Genomic DNA, 20863 nt, shown 5'->3' with positions numbered 1-20863 from the left:
CAGGCGGGCATCGACGACATGTTCAACTTCGAGACCTTCGGGAACAGCATGATCTGCCTGTTCCAGATCACCACGTCGGCCGGCTGGGACGGTCTGCTCAGTCCCATCCTCAACAACTCGCCCGAGGAGTGCAACAACGACATCCCGCACACGGGCACCGCCCAGCGCGGGAACTGCGGCAACCCGTCGGTGGGCATCACCTTCTTCGTCACCTACATCATCATCTCCTTCCTCATCGTGGTCAACATGTACATCGCCATCATCCTGGAGAACTTCAGCGTGGCCACGGAGGAGAGCACGGAGCCGCTGAGCGAGGACGACTTCGAGATGTTCTACGAGGTGTGGGAGAAGTTCGACTGCGAGGCCACGCAGTTCATCGAGTACTCCAAGCTGTCCGACTTCGCCGACTCGCTGTCGGAGCCGCTGCGCATCGGGAAGCCCAACAAGATCAAGCTGATCTCCATGGATCTCCCCATGGTGAGCGGGGACAAGATCCACTGCCTGGACATCCTCTTCGCCTTCACCAAGCGCGTGCTGGGCGAGTCGGGCGAGATGGACGCTCTCAAGCAGCAGATGGAGGAGAAGTTCATGATGGCCAACCCGTCCAAGATCTCCTACGAGCCCATCACCACCACGCTCAGGCGCAAGCAGGAGGACGTCTCGGCCGCCGTCATCCAGCGCTGCTACCGCCGCCATCTGGTCCGGCGGCAGATGAAGGCCGCCTCCTTCTTGTACCGCCAGATCACCACTCCTCGCCACGCCCGGGCCGACGGCGACGACGACGACGCCGACGAGGAGGACGCGGCGCCGGAGAAAGAAGGGCTGATCGCCGCCATGATCAGAGAGAACTACGGCACCGGTCTGACGGGGACGGAGCGCTCCGAGACCGTTTCCTCCACCTCCTCGCCGCCCTCGTACAATAGCGTGACGCGAGCCTCGCCGGACTTCATCGGCTCGACGGAACAGGGCGGCGAGCCGAGCGAACACTCGCGGACGGCGGCCGACATACAGGAAGCGAAGCCGTAGCAACAAAAAAATACGTCCGCAGCGACGACTTCCTGCTTTTGTTTACCGAATGTACGCCGAGGAGGAGCAAGTAAACATTCACTACCTGGAACGTTCCTTCCTGCCCCCTGCTGGCAGCACCCGGAACTGCAGCAGTTTCTTTCAGGGCAACATCTGTCAACTGCGTTCCACCCCAACGACCCCAAACAATATATCGCTCATGTATCCCTCGCACACTGCAAAAAGTCAGTGTTCAAAAACAAGAAAAAAAAATTAAAAAAATTAGGGGTATTTTTACGGAGCCCCTAAAAGGGCATGGGGGGGAAAAAAATTTGTATTATTATTTTATTTTTATTTTTTTTTTAAACTATCTCGTGCACACGAGAAACTTTTTATAAAGTTATAAAAAAAAAATAATAATAATATTTTTTTTATTTTTTTTATTAAACATGTATCTCGTGCGCACGAGATACATGTCTAAAAATAAAATAAAAAATAAATAAAAAATGTTTTATTTTTTTTTATAACTTTATAAAAAGTGTCTCGTGTCTAAAAACAAATTAAATTAAAAAAAAAGAAATAATTCCCCCATGTCCCTTTAGGGGCTCCGTATATTTTACTTGAACTAAGCAAAATTATCTGCCAATAGAACCAGAAAGTTCGGCTTGTCAAGACTCTCCAAAACAAGTCAAATTAGCTAACCTCAATGAACCCAAAAATACCTTAAAATAAGTGTATTCTCACTAATAACAAGTGCACTTTTCTTGGTAGAAAAAAACTTTTTGCTCAATATGTGGAAAAATATTCTTAAATAAGTAAATGCTAGTGCCATTATCTTGACATAACGATATGCGCTCGGCATCATGACTTTTTTTTTTCATGCTTGAAGTAAGAAATTATTACTTTAAAAAAGTAGTTTTATACTTGCGAGTGTTAATGACTAGGGATGATGTTTTATAAGAAATTATCGAGTTCGAGCCCATTATCGAATCCTCTTATCGAACCGATTCCTTGTCGATTCTCTTATCGAATCCAGATAGGTTGTTGTATATGGAAAAAAACACACAATATTTGGTTTAACAAAAGCTCACTTTTATTTTATAAGAATAAAATAAAATAAATAAATAAATATTGACTGTTGTTACCCCCCTAAAAAATGTAATAAAATAAATAAATATTGACTATTGTTACCCAAAGTATATTAAGTGGGATTTTTTAGAAAAACAAATATATACAGTAACACAAAACCAACCTGTCTCTGTGATCACTATAGGTGTATAAATAATAATATAGTGTTAAATAAAATCAGTCCCTTGGGCACAAAACTGAAAATAATACAGCTCTCCAAAAAGTGCACTTCTGCTGCTATTGGAACATCCTTCTGGGGTCCATCAGTGTGGCCTCCTCCAGGAATGACTCCACGACACCTTTCTCTAACCTTCAGGTTATGTACGGCCTGAACATGTTTCATCATGCTTGTTGTACTTCCCCCCTTACATGAGAGCGAAGCCTGGCAATAATTGCAGATAACCATTTCCTCGTCGTATTTTTTTGTAAAATGAAGCCATGCCTTGAGGCGTTTTTTCCGGTCCATTGTTGTTGCTGCTTCTGTATCTGCCGCCTAATGACCGAGCTACGTCATTTCCTGGGACGTGCCACAGGGCATTTCTTGTGGGACGGGATTCGTTCCCAGGCATTCGAATAAAGAACCAACTCTTTTTCTTTACTATAGTGGCCTCGATAACGAGAACCGGTTCTCATAAAGGGATTCGAGTCCATGGAATCGGTTATTTTCTTATCGAACGGTTCTTTTCTTATCGAACAACCGGGAGAACCGGTTTCGAACATCATCCCTATTAATGACACAGCTTTGCATCAGTTGATATTCTAGTTTCAAGCATGTTTTACTTAACATAGGTCATCAAATCTCAGCAACATACTCTGATATCTTACTGAGATCATTTAGGACCAAAACCCTTTAAACAAGTAAAACACTCTAACATAAAAATCTGCTTAGTGAGAAGAATTATCTTATCAGACAGAAAATAAGTAAATATCACCCTTATTTGAGATATTTCATCTGACTTAGATTTCAGTTTTTGCAGTGCAGCGTTAGCTAACTCCAGTGTTTGAGACCACGTGAGGTTAGCCAACATTTTGGTCGTAAAAGTCTTTTAATAGCCGTACGATTATTACTATTTTTTTATATTTTTTAGAGTATGTTAAAGGCAAAAAAAAAAGCTTTGCAGTTTGCCTCTTTGCAGCTGCGGCGTTTGAACGGACGAGAGGGAAAAAAACACTTTTTCTTTCCGTGTCGTGCACTTTTTTTTACCTTCCCTCCGCATCGTGGCGTGTTCCACAATAACGAGCTCAGAACTCGGAGATCGCTCGTTGCTTTTGCCGTTAACCTCGGTCGGCGGGGTTAGCAACGTTGACCCGGAATAGACGAGAGGGCGACGATCAGCAGCACTTTTCCTTTGTCGGACGTCGCTCGTTGTTGACAGTTGCAGTACCACATTGAACCACACGAGGGCACGTGCTAGTGAAACCATGCTTTTCCACTTCCTGTTCCAACTCAAGTTTCATTCCTCAAAAAAAACTATTTGCCCACAAGTCAACATGGAGTTCCTCCCAAAGAAATGGCACTGAAAGGTCAATTTAATGTATTTGTCTTCTTATTTATTGACGCCTTAGTTTCCCGCTTCGTTTTGATACGAAAACACGGACGCTAAGCGCCCTTTTTTTTTTTTTTTGGTAGTTTTTCTTTTGCACAGAGACAAAAAAACAAACAAGCGTGTGGAGCAATAACGCTAAGCCGAGACCGACTTTGGAGAACAACACCTTTCCACTTTCCAGGGTCTTGTTGTCGCCGTAGGACGAAACAGGAAATGCACAAATACGCCGGCGCCGGCTCTTCTTTGTGTCAAAGTGGTTCTGTTGTCCCGCCCACTTGAGGGGATCTGGAGGGAGAAAAAAAAAAAGGAAAACCGCGCCACCCGGACTTTTATTTCTACTGTTGAAAGTAGAAGGTTCTGGCGTGTGAATGGTGTGGGCTGAAGGACTGTTTTCAACTAGCAATAGACCGCGAGTGTGCCTGCCACTCCACGCCATTGGTCGGCTGGTCATGTGACTGCCTGATGAGCTTCTGTCATCTCCTCGCTATTTTTTTTCTATACAAATGCAAAGTTCACGGTGACTCCGCTCCCTACTTCCCACCCCCGTTTCTGAGTTGGTTAGTCCCGCGAAATAAGCAACTTGTAGGTGTGCTACAGCTCCCCTGCTGGCGGCGAGTTGTTACTGCATGTTAATTAGAACTTGATCACATTGGAGTAAATACTCTTATCACATCATTTCATGTCCTCACAAGAACTTATATGGAAGTGTTATTGTAGCAAAGCATTTACAAATGCGTAACTTGTGTGTGTGTGTGTGTGTGTGTGTGTGCCTACTAACCAAACGTGGGTCCATACAAAGTAGGCAAGACATGTATGTGTGTGTGTATTTCAAGTTACGTGTCCGTGTACTAATGTGTGTGTGTGTGTGTGTGTGTGTGTAATCTGATTCAAGTGTCTGTGTACTAATTTGTGTGTCCATATTTGGATTTGTGTGTGTGTAAAAAAGAAAAATCTGTCTGTATTTCAATCTGTGTGTGTGTGTGTGTGTGTGTGTAATCCGATTCACGTGTTTGTGTACTAATTTGTGTGTCTGTGTCTCAATATGTGTGCGTGCATGTTTTAATTTGTGTGCCCGCATTTCAATTTGTGTGTGTGTAAAAAAAAAAACGTCTTGTCGTATTTCAATCTTTGCCTGTAATCCGATTCATGTGTCTGTGTACTAATTTGTGTGTCTGTATCTGTGTGTGTGTGTGTGTGTTTGCTTGTGCATAATCCAATTCACGTGTCTGTGTACTAATTTGTGTGTCTGTATCTCAATCTGTGTGTGTGCATAATCTAATTCACGTGTCTGTGTACTAATTTGTGTGTCTGTATCTTAATCTGTGCATCTGTAATCCATTTCACGTGAGTTTACTAATTTGTGTGTCTGTATCTCAATCTGTGTGTGCGTGGGTGTGTGTCATCCAATCCACGTGTCTGTGTACTAATTTGTGTGTCTGTATCTCAATCTGTGCTTCTGTAATCCATTTCACGTGAGTGTACTAATTTGTGTGTCTGTATCTCAATCTGTGTGTGCGTGTGTGTGTGAGTCATCCAATCCACGTGTCTGTGTACTAATTTGTGTGTCTGTATCTCAATCTGTGTGTGTGTGTGTGTGTGTGTGTGTGTGTGTGTGTGTGTGTGTGTGTGTGTGTAATCCAATTCACGTGTCTGTGTACTAATTTGTGTGTCTGTATCTCAATCTGTGTGTGTGCGAGTGTGTGTGTGTAATCAATTCACGTGTCTGTGTACTAATTTGTGTGTCTGTATCTTAATCTGTGCTTCTGTAATCCATTTCACGTGAGTGTGTACTAATTTGTGTGTCTGTATATCTCAATCTGTGTGTGCGTGTGTGTGTGTGTGTGTGTAATCAAATTCACGTGTCTGTGTACTAATTTGTGTTTGTATCTCAATCTGTGTGTGTGTATGTATTCAGATCGGCGTTTGCATGTTTTAATTTGTGTGCCCGCATTTCGATTTGTGTGTGTGCAAAAAATTTAAAAATCAGTCTGTCCGTATTTCAATCTGTGTGTGAAGCGTGTGTTTCCGTATTCCGATTTGTGTGATGCGAGAACCCTGATAGGCTGTCTTTTTACACGTGACTTTTGCGACACTTCTGCCATGTGAGACCTGTGTGCGTGTGCAGCGATGTGAACGAGTGGAAAGACTTGTCTGTCTGCGACTTCTCCTTTCCTTCGCTTGCACTCACCACTAAATCGGGCCCACTCACTACTCGATCCAAATACGGACACACAAGTCTGACACAACAAGATGTGTCGCAAAAGTCAGGTGTAAAAAGACAGCCAATCAGGGTCCCTCCTTCACTCAAATCTGAATACACACACACACACACACACACGCATTTTTACACACACAGATATAGATATGGGCGGACATTTGTTTTTTACACACACACACAAATCAAAATACACACGCACACAGATTGAGATATTAACATACGCATTTGCAAATAGTTTTGCTACGGTAATACTTTCAAAATAAAACATTTTTTAAAATCCAAAGTGATGAGAAGTAGTATTTGAGCACATGTATACTCGTCAGTAGAGATGTCCGATAATATCGGCCGATAAATGCTTTAAAATGTAATATCGGAAATTATCGGTATCGTATTTTTTATTATCGTATCGGGGTTTTTTTTTTATTTTTTTTTTTTATTAAATCAACATAAAAAACACCAGATACACTTACAATTAGTGCACCAACCCAAAAAACCTCCCTCCCCCATTCACACAAAAGGGTTGTTTCTTTCTGTTATTAATATTCTGGTTCCTACATTATATATCAATATATATCAATACAGTCTGCAAGGGATACAGTCCGTAAGCACACATGATTGTACGTACTGCTGGTCCACTAATAGTACTAACCTTTAACAGTTAATTTGACTCATTTTCATTAATTACTAGTTTCTATGTAACAGTTTTTGTATTGTTTTACTTTATTTTTTTGTCAAGAAAATGTTTTTAATTTATTTATCTTATTTTATTTTGTTAATTTTTTTTAAAAAGGACCTTATCTACACCATACCTGGTTGTCCAAACTAGGCATAATAATGTGTTAATTCCACGACTGTATACATCGGTATCGGTTGATATCGGTATCGGTAATTAAGAGTTGGACAATATCGGAATATTGGCAAAAAAGCCATTATCGGACATCCCTACTCGTCAGCCATTAGGAAATATTTAAAACGTGTTCACCACTGTCTGAAGTAAGAAGCCCCGCCTCCAATTCGGTTGATTGACAGCTTACTTTAAAAACGTTCCGGAAGCTTTCATGGTTTTTCCCTTCAACAATTTTTCAAAACCAATCAAAATTCCATAAAGGTACATGCGTGGTGTGAAGACAGACTGAAGCTTCCATTGTGTTTTTTTCTTTTCATTTGATACTCGACTTGCATTTTTTACTGCTTCAAAATACAAGCTGTAGTACAACCTCTGTCCAGTAGGTGGCAAGAATGCATCTCACGTTGCGTGCCGGCCGCTATTTCACGCAAGCGAAGAAGAGCTCCGACAAAACGCGCGATACATGAATACACGCGCCGTGTAAACAAAATGGACGATTAATTTGTCATTTTGTCACCACTACTCGACGTCAAAGTGGTGAGTGAGCTTCATATCAGCGATGCAGGACCTCATATCTCCAGAAAGTTGCCTTGTCGGTGTGAGGGGGTGTTGTTGCTACTTTTAGAGGGGCGGAGTCTTCTGTCCTGTCGCCATCTTGTTTTTTGGTTATTTCCCCCCTTTAGGAAGCGTTAAAGTCACTCCAAAGAAGGTTCTGGAAAGACGAACTGTATAAAAAAAAAAGAGTTACGCTCACTCTTTAGCAAGGAAAGAAACTGGAAGGATAAAAGTTGTGCCTCAGTGACCCGCCCCCCGTCCTTTCCCCCAGGTGTTTTAGAGACAATAATTAAAAATGCTGACAATGATTACGATATATAAACTTTTTAGTACTTTGGAGTTGTAATACTCTTTAGTATTTTGCAAATAAATGTCTGTATTTAAAAAAGGAAAACAACCCCTGCTGTAATAAACCAGACACAAACGTATCATTGAGTGTGATTAATGTGTGTACACTTCTCGTGTGTGTGTTTGGGTGTCGTCGTCATGGCAACGAGAGCCATTAATGAGGACCCGGGAATGTCTGACCTCGCTGCCGCCTGCTGGTAAACCAAACAAAACATATCGTTTGAGCCCGAAAAATTAAACCGGTAAGTCTGTTTTTTTCTATAATGAGTCCCCCCCCCCCCCTGGTTATTTAAAATATTAATGAATACAAATATGAATGCAGAGGAGCACAAACACTCTTTCGAGTGAGTGGTCAATCTAATCCTCGGATAATTGGCTGCATTTCTCAATCCAAACCAGGAGAGGGCAGTAATGTTCAGTTTTGCCAGTTATGGGTGCTCAATGATGAAAAAAACGTACGGTTTATGTGTGCCGATTTTATGTGCTTGCCTGTCAAAACACGATGATCGCTCGCATGCACACTAACATGACGTGTTTAGGTTGATTTACGAGCGGCTGGTCCACCAAAACAAAACCGTCACGCCTGAGCGGCCTGACACTCACTGATAACACCAAATGCAGCCTTAGTGGTAGTTTATTGCCTCCTGGTGGACACCCTAAGTACTATTGGTCCAACACTAACTACCCAAGAATATACAACAATTCTTCTCAACAAAAGAGGAGAAATATAATCTTAGAGAAAAATTTAATTTAAAACATTTGTATGCACGTACAACACTTAAGACCTTCAGTATATCAGTATGCGGAATTAAATGATGGAATGGAATTAAACAAAGAAATCAAACTGTACTAATATGATCAACTTCAAGAAACTCTTCAAACTTAAAGTGTCTACAAAGTACAAAGAAGAAACACCATGATAAACATTCAAAATTTATTTCATCCATCCATTCATTTAAGATAATCTTACTCATCTCACCATATGAAATATAACTTACTTCACCAATTATTTATTTTTATTATGAAGTATATTGTGAATAAATAGAGAACAGAAAGTGAACAAAAGTTTTAGCAACTGCTATGTAAAGGAAAAGGGGTAGGATTAAATAAGCTCTGCTTCTTCCTACTCCTTTTCGAACATGTTGAATAGAGAAGCTGGAAATTGTGATGTATTATGTTGTATGCATGCATGTTCCAAATAAACTCAAACTCAAACACTGTTAGGCACAACACAAAAAACATTTTGTAAAATTAGATTTGAAAAAACCTTCTCGAATCATCCATTATTTCGCTTTAGTCTTTACATAAATGTTAATATTCGGTACTTATGTGCTGTAGATTATATTGTAGAAAAAAATGTCTGTCTGTCCTAATGTCTTCAAATTTACTTTATTTCCATTTGAGATTCATCCATACTTTAATAGTTTGCAATACATTTCTCATGTATTCATTAGCTTTAGTTCTAATTAAATGTAAAATAAGAGTACATTTCTTTCACTTTTTTTGCAATTGTTTACATTGCAGGTTTTCAATGATATGCAAAAAAAAAAACAAAGTTAGTTCCAAACGCACTTTATTGGATGAGAGGGATAAAGAGTTAGCTGCACTGAAACAGCTCCAGAGGAGGATGATTGACAGTCCAAAGCGCCTCCTCGCCGCACCGGCGTCCTTCCCGTCCATCCTCTTTGGCGGGAAAGAAGAATGTGAAATAAAAAACGAGACGAGTTGTGATGCGATAAGTAAACGTCCTGCGTGGTGGTCCTCAGTCGTCGTCCACTGTGGGCGTGATTGTCACGCCCCTCCTGATCTGTCCCCAGCCAATCAGACTGCAAGGAGGAAAGTGGGCGGAGCTAATGAGTTACCGTTAAAGGACTAATGAAATGCGCAGGGATTGATCAGACTCATCCTCACCGCCAATGTTTCTCCACACGTCGACTCAGAGCGATCTTCTCGCCCACTTCAGTGCAGACGGGGTTGGTGAGGACGATCTTGGCCAGATCGGCTTTGACCGCGCTGACGCGGCCGCCTGTCGACAGCGACCCGATGTTCACCATCAACACTTCGTTCTTGGATAGCTTCTGGACCTACGGCGGCAAAGACAAACGTCCCGTCAGCGCGACGCAGAAGACCATCGGAAGTCGGAATAAACTTTGCTCGCCTTGGCGGCCTTCTTGTCTCCCTCCGTGCGCACGCCCAGCAGCCTCCTGAGCAGGAAGTAGGAGATCTCCAACTCGGTGAAGATCTCCGGCAGCTCGCCGACGGCGCCCAGCACCTGACCCACCATACGGTCCGCTCGGCACAGCGTGGGGTCGATCTTGGTGCCAACACCTGCAAAGACACTTGGTCAGCCTACATCAGCGGTGTCCAAAGTGCGCTCATTTCTTTACGGCCTGTGTGGCACATTCTAAAACTATTCAAACAACAACAAAAACAATAAGCAGAATAAAAATGCCAAAAAGTGAAATGTAACTAGAAGTAGCAATGTTGACTTTAATAACACAAAGCAGGCTGGTTTTTCTTTAAAACTGTCATTGCTCTAAAATAATGAATCAAAATTAATGTTATAAATTATTGACCTATTCAAAGTTCTAATTACTTCACATCAAATATTCCTCTTCGAAATATTTTTTTGGGGAAAATATTGCATATTTTGTTTTTTGCCAGTTTTCTTTGACAAAAAGGGCATAAAACTTTTTTTTTTTATGAATTCCTAACGACAGACCTGGGGCCGTACTTATCAAGCTTCTTAGAGTGCCATTTTACACTTAAGTCCTGAGAATTTGCGAAATTTAGTCCTACTCTCAAACTTAAGAATAAAAGCTTTTTATCAACGTTCTTAAGTCTAAGAATCACTCCTACTCTCCACGGTATTTAAGAGACCTTCAGAGGTGTCTTAAGTGGTTAGGAGTTGCCAGCAGGGGATGGCACTGAGGCGAGAGAGACGTGCGCGAACATTCAGGGAACGGAACAATGTTTGGTTTTTTTTTGATGACGAGCAGCTGATCAAACGGTATCGTTTAGACAGAGCGGATATTATTTTTGTCACAGATTTAATACTTTTCGATTCCTTGTTGATTTCTGCATGTGTCTGCAGTGGGCTAGTATATATAGAGCCACCCACACCAGTTTCAAATTAGTTGCCTAATTAATGAATTGGAAAGAAAATGTTATGACAGTAGCGTATGTGTGTGGCCGTGAGGTGAGTGACGTCAGTGAGTGTGTGGGCGACAGAAGAGAGGGAGCGGTAGCGTGAGTGCCGGCAGGGACTAGTTTGTTTTGTATTATTTTGTAGTTTATTGTCAAAATATACACTCCCATTGTCCACTTAAATATTTCCAAGATATTTCTTTATTCTTAGACAACGGATTCCCTTCCGTGATTGGTCATTTCTATGGACACAGAAATGACGTCACCTAAAATTCCGTTTACGGCACATAGTAATGTCGTAATTCAGCTCTGAGTGTGACACTTAAGATTCAGTCCTACACTTCGCTGAAAGTGTGAGTAAGACGCTTGATAACTAACTTTTAAGTGCAGCTTTCAGCGAAGAATTTATTTACTCTTAAGTCAACTCTTAGCAGACTTCTTAGGAGTAATTCTAAGAAGCTTGATAAGTACGGCCCCTGAAGTTGATCTAGATCAGTGCTTCTCAAAAAAAGCACCACCTCACAAAAGACAAGTACCGCCATAATGACCAACATTAAAATACAGTAGCGTAGTAGCCTAAGTACTCATTAAAAGCAAGGCAGAGGTTTTACTAAGCAAATATATTTAATATTTTTGGCCACTTTTTGTTTACTTTGGCGAGGAATTTATCCCACAGTATTGATTGTAAAGACTTCCATTGAAGGCTAATAGATAAACTTTAATAACGACTGGAGTCATTCCAATCCAATATTTATTGAGGTGATTCTTTGGCGTACCACTAGAAGGAGCCGGAGAATCACTGATCTAGAGATTTAAGCGTTGAATATTATATATATGACTAACAGTTTTATGACTGCACCAAACTTGAGGGAGTCCTAAAGGTTTTTAAAAAATGTATATATTGTATTAGTTTTGACAATGAAAAATATCAAATTGCATGCGGGCGGCCCTCAGTGGAAGACTTTGGTCTAGATGGTTCCGCATAAAGTAGGAAGGTGAGGACGCACCGATGAGGCCTCCGGGCGCGGCGTACTGGAGGTCGTTGTGTTCGGCGAAGAGCGAGACGATCTTGGAGAAGATGGGTTTGCACATCAGCTTGCCTTCGTCGTCCTTGGACACGATGCCCGGCCGCACCTCGATCTCCTGGCCCACCTGCACACGCAAGTCGGTGACGCTCATTCGCCGCTTTGGGCGGGTTTTGTGCGGCGCGGTCTCACCTTGAGCACGCCCTTCAGGATGCTCCCTCCTGCCACGCCCCCTTTTAGGTCGTCCACTTCGCAGCCGGGCTTGTTGACGTCAAAGGACCTGATGACTGAGAGGAAGACCGTCAGCGAGGACAAGGTGAGAGGCGGGGCTTCTCTGGCCGCTTCTTACCGATGAGTCTGGGCTTGGAGGAGAAGTCTCGAATGGGAACAGGGATCTTCTTCACGATGTACTCACACACCACCTCAATGTTGTACTTCAGCTGAGCTGAGATGGGAATGATGGGGGCGCCCTCTGCCACCGTGCCTGTCAATCAAACAAGTCTGTCCTTTCAAATCTTCCAAATGACAACTGGCTCGAAAAACACAACCGTGGCTGTAGGCAACCTCCAAATGTTGGTTTTTTTACGAGCTGCACAAGATGGCATATCATTTACATCTCAAGTACATCCTTTGTGCAGTACAAACAGGAAGTGCAATACTAATAATAATGATCAATAGTCGTGATTTTAATATTGATAATTTATTACTTGTACAATATCACTGCTACTACTACATTACTTACTATATATATTATTTGTACAATATCACTACTACTACATTACTTACAATATATTATTTATAAAATATCACTACTACTACTACTACTACTACATTACTTACAATATATTACTTGTACAATATCACTACTACTAAATTACTTACAATATTACTTGTACAATATCACTACTATTACTACATTACCTACTATATTACTTGTACAATATCACTACTACTACATAACTTACAATATTACTTGTACAATATCACTACTATTACTGCATCACCTACTATATTACTTGTACAATATCACTACTACTACATAACTTACAATATTACTTGTACAATGTCACTACTATTACTGCATTACTTACAATATTACTTGTACAATATCACTACTACATTACTTACAATATTACTTGTACAATATCACTACTATTACTGCATTACTTACAATATTACTTGTACAATATCACTACTACTACATTACTTACAATATATTAATTGTACAATATCACTACTACTACATTACTTACAATATTACTTCTATAATATCACTACTACTACATTACTTACAATATTACTTCTATAATATCACTACTACTACATTACTTACAATATTACTTCTATAATATCACTACTACTACATTTCTTACAATATTACTTGTACAATATCACTACTACTACATTACTTACAATATACTAATTGTACAATATCACTACTACTACATTACTTATAATATACTAATTGTACAATATCACTACTACTACATTACTTACAATATTAATTGTACAATATCACTACTACATTACTTACAATATTACTTGTACAATGTCACTACTATTACTACATTACTTACTATATTACTTGTACAATATCACTACTACTACATAACTTACAATATTACTTGTACAATGTCACTACTACTACATTACTTACAATATATTAATTGTACAATATCACTACTACTACCGGTACATTACTTACAATATATTAATTGTACAATATCACTACTACTACATTACTTACAATATTACTTCTATAATATCACTACTACTACATTACTTACAATATTACTTGTACAATATCACTACTACTACATTACTTACAATATTACTTGTACAATACTGCATTACTTACAATATTAATTGTACAATATCACTACTACTACATTACTTACAATATATTAATTGTACAATATCACTACTACTACATTACTTACAATATATTAATTGTACAATATCACTACTACTACATTACTTACAATATTACTTCTATAATATCACTACTACTACATTACTTACAATATTACTTGTACAATATCACTACTACTACATTACTTACAATATATTAATTGTACAATATCACTACTACTACATTACTTACAATATTAATTGTACAATATCACTACTACATTACTTACTACATTACTTACAATATTACTTCTATAATATCACTAATACTACATTACTTACAATATTACTTGTACAATATCACTACTACTACATTACTTACAATATTACTTGTACAATACTGCATTACTTACAATATTAATTGTACAATATCACTACTACTACATTACTTACAATATATTAATTGTACAATATCACTACTACTACATTACTTACAATATTAATTGTACAATATCACTACTACATTACTTACAATATTACTTCTATAATATCACTAATACTACATTACTTACAATATTACTTGTACAATATCACTACTACTGCATTACTTACAATATATAACTTGTACCATATCACTACTACTACATTACTTGTACAATATCACTACTACTACATTACTTGTACAATATCACTACTACTAAATTACGTACAATATTACTTGTACAATATCACTACTACTACATTACTTACAATATATTAGTTGTTCAATATCATTACTACTTATTATTGCAATCAGTTGATAAAACATTGTCCTTTACAATTATAAAAGCTTTTTACAAAAATCTACAACTCTGCTTGCATGTCAGCAGACTGGGGTAGATCCTGCTGAAATCTATGTATTGAATGAATAGAGAATCCTTTTGAATTGGAAAACTATTGTTTTTGAATCGAGAATCGCGTTGAATCGAGAAAAAAAATCGATTTATAATTGAATCGTGACCCCAAGAATCGATATTGAATCGAATCGTGGGACACCCAAAGATTCGCAGCCCTACTACTTACAATATATTACTTGTACAATATCACTACTACAATACTTACAAGAAGTTAAATGAAATGCTACTGTAGGTGTACATTTTCTCATGCACTCCTAATCATGACTACAGTTCCATAAACACAGTAGGTGAGTGAAATAAAAAGCTTGGCACTCTCACCCTGCACGAAGGCCAGGATCTGCTCGTACTGTTCCTTGGCCTGGCTCTCCTTCACCAGGTCGATCTTGTTCTGCAGGATGAGGATGTGCTTCAGCTTCATGATCTCTATGGCGGCCAGATGCTCGGACGTCTGCGGCTGAGGACAGGACTCGTTCCCCGCTGAGGGAGGACAGAAGAGCGCTCGGTCACAGGTTCCACGCACAAACCAGCGCCACTCACCGATCAGGAGGAGGGCGGCGTCCATGACGGCGGCGCCGTTCAACATGGTGGCCATCAAGATGTCGTGACCGGGACAGTCCACGAAGGACACGTGTCTACGAGAGACGCCATTTACAAATTTGGGAGTCAAACGCTTCTTTGCCCTCGTGAATTCACACTTTGTGGGCTGTCAGGTGGCGCCATTTTAACAACAAACATGGTGACTACTTTATACCAACCTGACAAGTTTGAAGTTGCCTTTAGTGCCGGGAATGTCTGTGGGGAACTCGTCGGGGGTGCTACTGCCACAAGAACGATAGCACTCGGGCCGGGGACAGCTGGGGTCGTCCAGCTTGTAGATCTAACAACATGGCGGCGGTTAGCATCCCAGTCCGCTGAAAAGCGAGGAGCAGCTTCTTCTAGTTGCACCACCTACCTTAGCATTGGCATAGCCTAGCTTGATGGTGATGTTCCTCTCCAGTTCGTTCTTGAAGCGGACGGTGTGAACACCTGAGATGGCTTTGACCACCGTGGACTTCCCGTGGGCCACATGACCGATGGTGCCTGCAAGTCACACAAAGAAGACACATCACTTTGTGAAAGCTCCAAAGCATTTTCTAAACAAACATTCCTCTGTTTATTATTCAACTTATTCTTCTTCTTCTCCAGATTTTAGCGCGCTCTATCCCTCCACATTGTTCACCCGATTCAAAGCGTTCCAACTTCAAACTGTTCAGCCTATTCGGGAATCGCGGGCTTTCCCTTTCCCTTGAATTCCAGGTTTTCCAGGACATTTTTCCCATTCAAAATGAATTGCCCCATTTTTCAATCTTTCACCATTTCCACATTTGTCAACCTATTTAAACCATTCCACCTTCAACACATTCCACCATTCTGGAAATTCAAACTACCTTTTTTCCAAGTTCAAAACAATTCCAGGATTTTCCAGAATTCCTGCTTTTCTACCCTTTTTTCTAGCGACTACTCCTTCCACATTTTTCAACGCATTTCAATCGATCCACCGTCAAAACATTCCTCTTAATCAGGACAAAAAACAAAGTTGTTTTTTGAAAATTTGGAAATTCCGTAATCCATCCATCCATTTTCTACCGCTTGTCCCTTTTGGGGTCGCTGTAGCCTATCTCAGCCGCACTCAGGGTACACCCTGGACAAGTCGCCACCTCATCACAGGGCCAACACAGATACTATTTGTCAATTCAACAGGTTACTACTTCAACAGTTCTCCACCGATTAGAAAAATTCCAACACCAACCATTTCGACTCATTCAAGTTTTTTACCATTTTCCAAAAAATTCCCGCTTACCACAAAATTCCCAATATTTTCTGAAATTCCCATTGAAATCAATGAGACGTTATTCAAAGTTCCACAACTCCCACATTTTTTATCTGATTCAAACTGTTCCAACTTCAAATTATTCAGCCTGTTCAGGAATTGAGTTCTTTACTTCAACAATTCTAAAAAAAAATTCCCGGATTCCCCATAATTCCTTTTTTTTTTGCATTTTCCCCATTCAAAATGAATTGCCCATTTTTCAAACTTACACAATTTCCACATTTTTCAATCTATTCAAAGATTCCACCTTCAACACATTCCACCATTCTGGAAATTCAAACTACCTTTTTTCCGAGGTTCAAAACAATTCCAGGATTTTCCAGAATTCCTGCTTTTCCAAAGCCCTATTTCCACCCTTTTTTCTGGCGACTACTCCTCCCATATTTTTCTAAGCATTTCAACCGTTCCACCGTCAAAACATTCCTCTTAATCAGGACAAAAAACAAAAAACAAAGTTGTTTTTTGAACTGGAAAAATTCCAGATTTTCCATAATATTAATTGTCAATTCAACATGTTACTACTTCAACGTTTCTCCACCGATTAGAAAAATTCCAACACCGACCATTTCAAGTTATTCAGACCATTCAAGTTTTTTACCATTTTCCAAAAAAATTCCCGCTTATCACGAAATTCCCAATTTTTTCTGAAATTCTCCTTGAAATGAATGGGACATTCTTCAAAGTTCCACAACTCCCACATTTTTCATCTGATTCAAACTGTTCCAACTTCAAAATATTCAGCCTGTTCAGGAATTGTGTTCTTTACTTAAACAATTCTAAAAAAAAAATTCCCGGATTCCCCATAATTCCTTTTTTTTTGCATTTTCCCCATTCAAAATGAATTGGCCATTTTTCAAACTTCCACAATTCCCACATTTTTCAACCCATTCCACCTTTAACACATTCCACCATTCTGGAAATTAAAACTACCCTTTTTCCAAGTTCAAAAAAATTCCATATTTTTCCGAAATTCCCTAATACCATTTACTACTACAACAACATGTCTTGACCGATTTAAACAATTCCAACACCAACCAATTCAGCTCATTTAGGACATTCATACTCCAAATCATTTTCAAAAAACCCCGCTTTTCCCAAAATTCCAGGAAGTTCCCATTGAAATTAATGGGACATTTTTCCAAGTTGCACAATTCCCACATTTTTCCACCTATCCGAACCATTCCAACATTAACACATTCCACTCATTCTGGACATTCAAACTAACACTTTCCTAACCTAATTATGGTTTCCCTGGAAATTCAAACTCTTCAACGTTCAAACTATTCCGACATTCAAGCAATTTCAGCGTTTAAACGACTTCAAGATTCAAACCATTTCTACATTCACCCTACGTTCCATTCGCATTTCAGTTCAGCGTCAGCTTTTCAACATTCAAACTATTCTTACATTCATACTACATTCTGTCAGCATTTCACTTCAACTTCAGCATTGGAGCATTCACACGCAATTACTTCAGGAATTGCCTCTTCTAGTTATTTGCTAAATTGAACCATGGCAGAGAACACACAGGGTAGTTCATGTCCTTACCAATGTTGATGGTGGCCTGCCGGCTGATGATCTCCGGGGACAAAGTCTTCAAGGTGGACACATCCTGAGGAGACATTGTTTATAAAGCTGAGCATGCAAATTACTTTATAGATATATTTCATAACACGTCCCTACATTTCAGATAGCAAGACGTAGGACAAATACTTAAGAAAGAGATCAATCAATCAATCAATCAAAAAAGAAAGAAAAGAAAGAGATGTCATCACTCTTACGTCATTGCATGGAACTAAATGGATTTCGATCTTTGTTAGGAGCACAGACGCTAAACGCTAGTTGCGATCTTTGTTAGGAGCACAGACGCTAAACGCTAGTTGCGATCTTTGTTAGGAGCACAGACGCTAAGCGCTAGTTTCGATCTTTGTTAGGAGCACAGACACTAAGAGCTAATTTCGATCTCTATTAGGAGCCCAGACGCTAAGCGCTAGTTTTGATCTTTGTTAGGAGCACAGACACTAAGAGCTAATTTCGATCTCTATTAGGAGCCCAGACGCTAAGCGCTAGTTTTGATCTTTGTTAGGAGCACAGACACTAAGAGCTAATTTCGATCTCTATTAGGAGCCCAGACGCTAAGCGCTAGTTTTGGTCTTTGTTAGGAGCACAGACGCTAAGCGTTAGTTTCGATCTTTGTTAGGAGCACAGACGCGAAAAGCTGGTTTCGATCTTTGTTAGCAGCACAGACGCGAAAAGCTGGTTTCGATCTTTGTTAGGAGCACAGACGCTAAGTGCTAGTTTCGATCTTTTTTAGGAGCACAGACGCTAAGCGCTAGTTGCGATCTTTGTTAGGAGCCTAGACGCTAAGCGCTAGTTTTGATCTTTGTTAGGAGCACAGACACTAAGCGCAAGTTTCGATCTTTTTTAGGAGCACAGACGCTAACCGCTAGTTTCGATCTTTGTTAGGAGCACAGACGCTAAGCGCTAGTTGCGATCTTTGTTAGGAGCCCAGACGCTGAGCGCTAGTTTTGATCTTTGTTAGGAGCACAGACGCTAAGAGCTAATTTCGATCTTTATTAGGAGCCCAGACGCTAAGCGCTAGTTTCGATCTTTGTTAGGAGCACAGACGCTAAGCGTTAGTTTCGATTTTTGTGAGGAGCACAGACGCTAAGCGCTAGTTTCGATCTTTGTGAGGAGCACAGACGCTAAGTGCTAGCGCTACTAGCCGGCCGTCATGTGCCGGGTGGTGGCGGTGGCTCGGGACCAGCTTTCCCGAGAAGAAACACTTTAACCGAAGCTAACAACCCAACAGTAGCCCCTAGCACAAAACCACAAGTGTCTCCGTAGTATTAAAAGGTCACTTACGAGAGTGCTGAGGTCTTGTTTGGCCAAGTGAGGCTGACCCAGCGTTGTACCAGACTCGTCGCCCGCCATCTTGAATGAAAAGAGAATGAAAGAGGCAGCCGGGGACAATGCCTGAAAACCTCATTTTTAAAAACCATAAATAAACCATTTGCTTCCCTTACGACAGTCTGTCAAATAAAAAGTCAATTTTATTAATTCGTAGCAGAATGAACTCAAACGATGACAAACAAGATTCGTCACTTGCATTTAGTTTGACTGAACAATACCGCCAAGGGGTCCTCTTTCTGCGGCTGATGCAACTTGCAGGCACTGTCAAAAATGTATCACAATCCCAACAGTGATATGTCCAATATTTTACTTTACATGTACATCTATTGATCTTATTTCAATGGAAAGCTTCAACAACATACTAACATTTTCTTGCCTTCGGTAAGTAGAAAAATAATTAGGTTACTGGCGTGTCAGGTCCGTCGGGTTTTAATGACGTCATCAGTGCTGCGCTTGTAGTCCTGTTTGTGATTTGTAGTCCCAAATAGTGTAGGCTATATTTTTTAAATAAAAAATAGTTGTATTTAACTATTACTCTTATTTTTACAAAAATACATTATTAATTTTGTGAATATTGCGTCAATATTTTGTCTTGCGATGTACAGAGTGACACAACTGCAGATCGAGTGATACATCTGTTCAGGGTTTTTTTTATTGAACACACAAACAATATTCACAATGGAGAAAACAAAATTGAGGCACTTCCAATATATTTAAACATGTTCAAATATCCATCATATACAAACAAGAAATGTAAAGTAAGAGACAATATAAATACATGTTAAAAAAATGGGCTTATCTAAAACAACGCAAATTCTTTGATTGATTGATTGATTATTAGTAGATTGCACAGTACAGTACATATTCCGTACAATTGACCACTAAACCCACACCTCCCGCCACCTGAACAGTTTTTTCCCCTCGGCCATCAGGCAAATGAACAAGAACTCCTAACAGCAGCTCCTTGAATTCCTCGAATCCCTTCTAAGTCTATCTGATAGCTCAGTCACAGCTCTTTTTATACCAAATATGTGTTATATGTGTTTTATGTCGCACGTTTGCACCAAGAAAAATTCCTAGTTTGTGAACCCGTTCTCAAACAATGGCAATAAAACTATTCTGATTCTGATTCTGATTCTGATTCTAAAGGGTGACACCCGAATAAGTTTTTCAACTTGTTTAAGTCGGGGTCCACGTAAATCAATTCATGGTATCAGCACGACCCCGAAGGGAATAAGCGGTAGAAAATGGATGGATGGATGGATGGATGGATAATACAGTCATCACACAAGTTAATCATCAGAGTATATACATTGAATTATTTACATTATTTACAATCAGGGGGGTGGGATGTGGAGGGTTTGGTTGATAACAAAAAAAGACAATAATATATTATGATATGATTATTATAATATTATATATTATATTATATTATATATTATAATATATATTATATATTATAATATGATTACAAAAAAAGACAATAATATAAGGGCGTTTCTATTTTTTTATT

At 39.8% G+C, this 20863-nt stretch overlaps 2 protein-coding genes across 2 annotated transcripts in view; one reads left to right on the top strand and one right to left on the bottom strand.

Annotated features, from left to right (window-relative positions):
* LOC133629790 (sodium channel protein type 4 subunit alpha-like) overlaps positions 1-1322 on the top strand; it is a 170470-nt gene extending 169148 nt beyond the window's left edge. Inside the window, exon 33 of the mRNA XM_062020788.1 lies at positions 1-1322. This exon is cut by the window's left edge and continues 239 nt beyond it. Within this exon, the coding sequence (XP_061876772.1) occupies positions 1-1026 (1026 nt within the window). The 3' untranslated portion in view covers positions 1027-1322.
* A 7882-nt stretch (positions 1323-9204) lies between these two features.
* eif2s3 (eukaryotic translation initiation factor 2, subunit 3 gamma) lies at positions 9205-19693 on the bottom strand. Its single transcript, XM_062020786.1, has 13 exons — positions 19547-19693; positions 19303-19371; positions 17986-18049; positions 15520-15647; positions 15323-15444; positions 15105-15199; positions 14886-15044; positions 12170-12304; positions 12013-12107; positions 11803-11947; positions 9807-9976; positions 9560-9732; positions 9205-9474 (listed from the first exon to the last, which is right to left on the bottom strand). Exons 2-13 carry the CDS (start codon positions 19369-19371, stop codon positions 9411-9413), a joined length of 1419 nt encoding a protein of 472 aa, XP_061876770.1. The 5' UTR covers positions 19547-19693; the 3' UTR covers positions 9205-9410.
* Between the last annotated feature and the right edge of the window lie 1170 nt (positions 19694-20863).

The sequence above is a fragment of the Entelurus aequoreus genome, linkage group LG15, assembly GCF_033978785.1.
Source record: "Entelurus aequoreus isolate RoL-2023_Sb linkage group LG15, RoL_Eaeq_v1.1, whole genome shotgun sequence".
Taxonomy (NCBI): domain Eukaryota; kingdom Metazoa; phylum Chordata; class Actinopteri; order Syngnathiformes; family Syngnathidae; genus Entelurus; species Entelurus aequoreus.
Note: the sequence above shows the minus strand (reverse complement) of the source record. Positions and strands in the feature narration are given on the sequence as shown.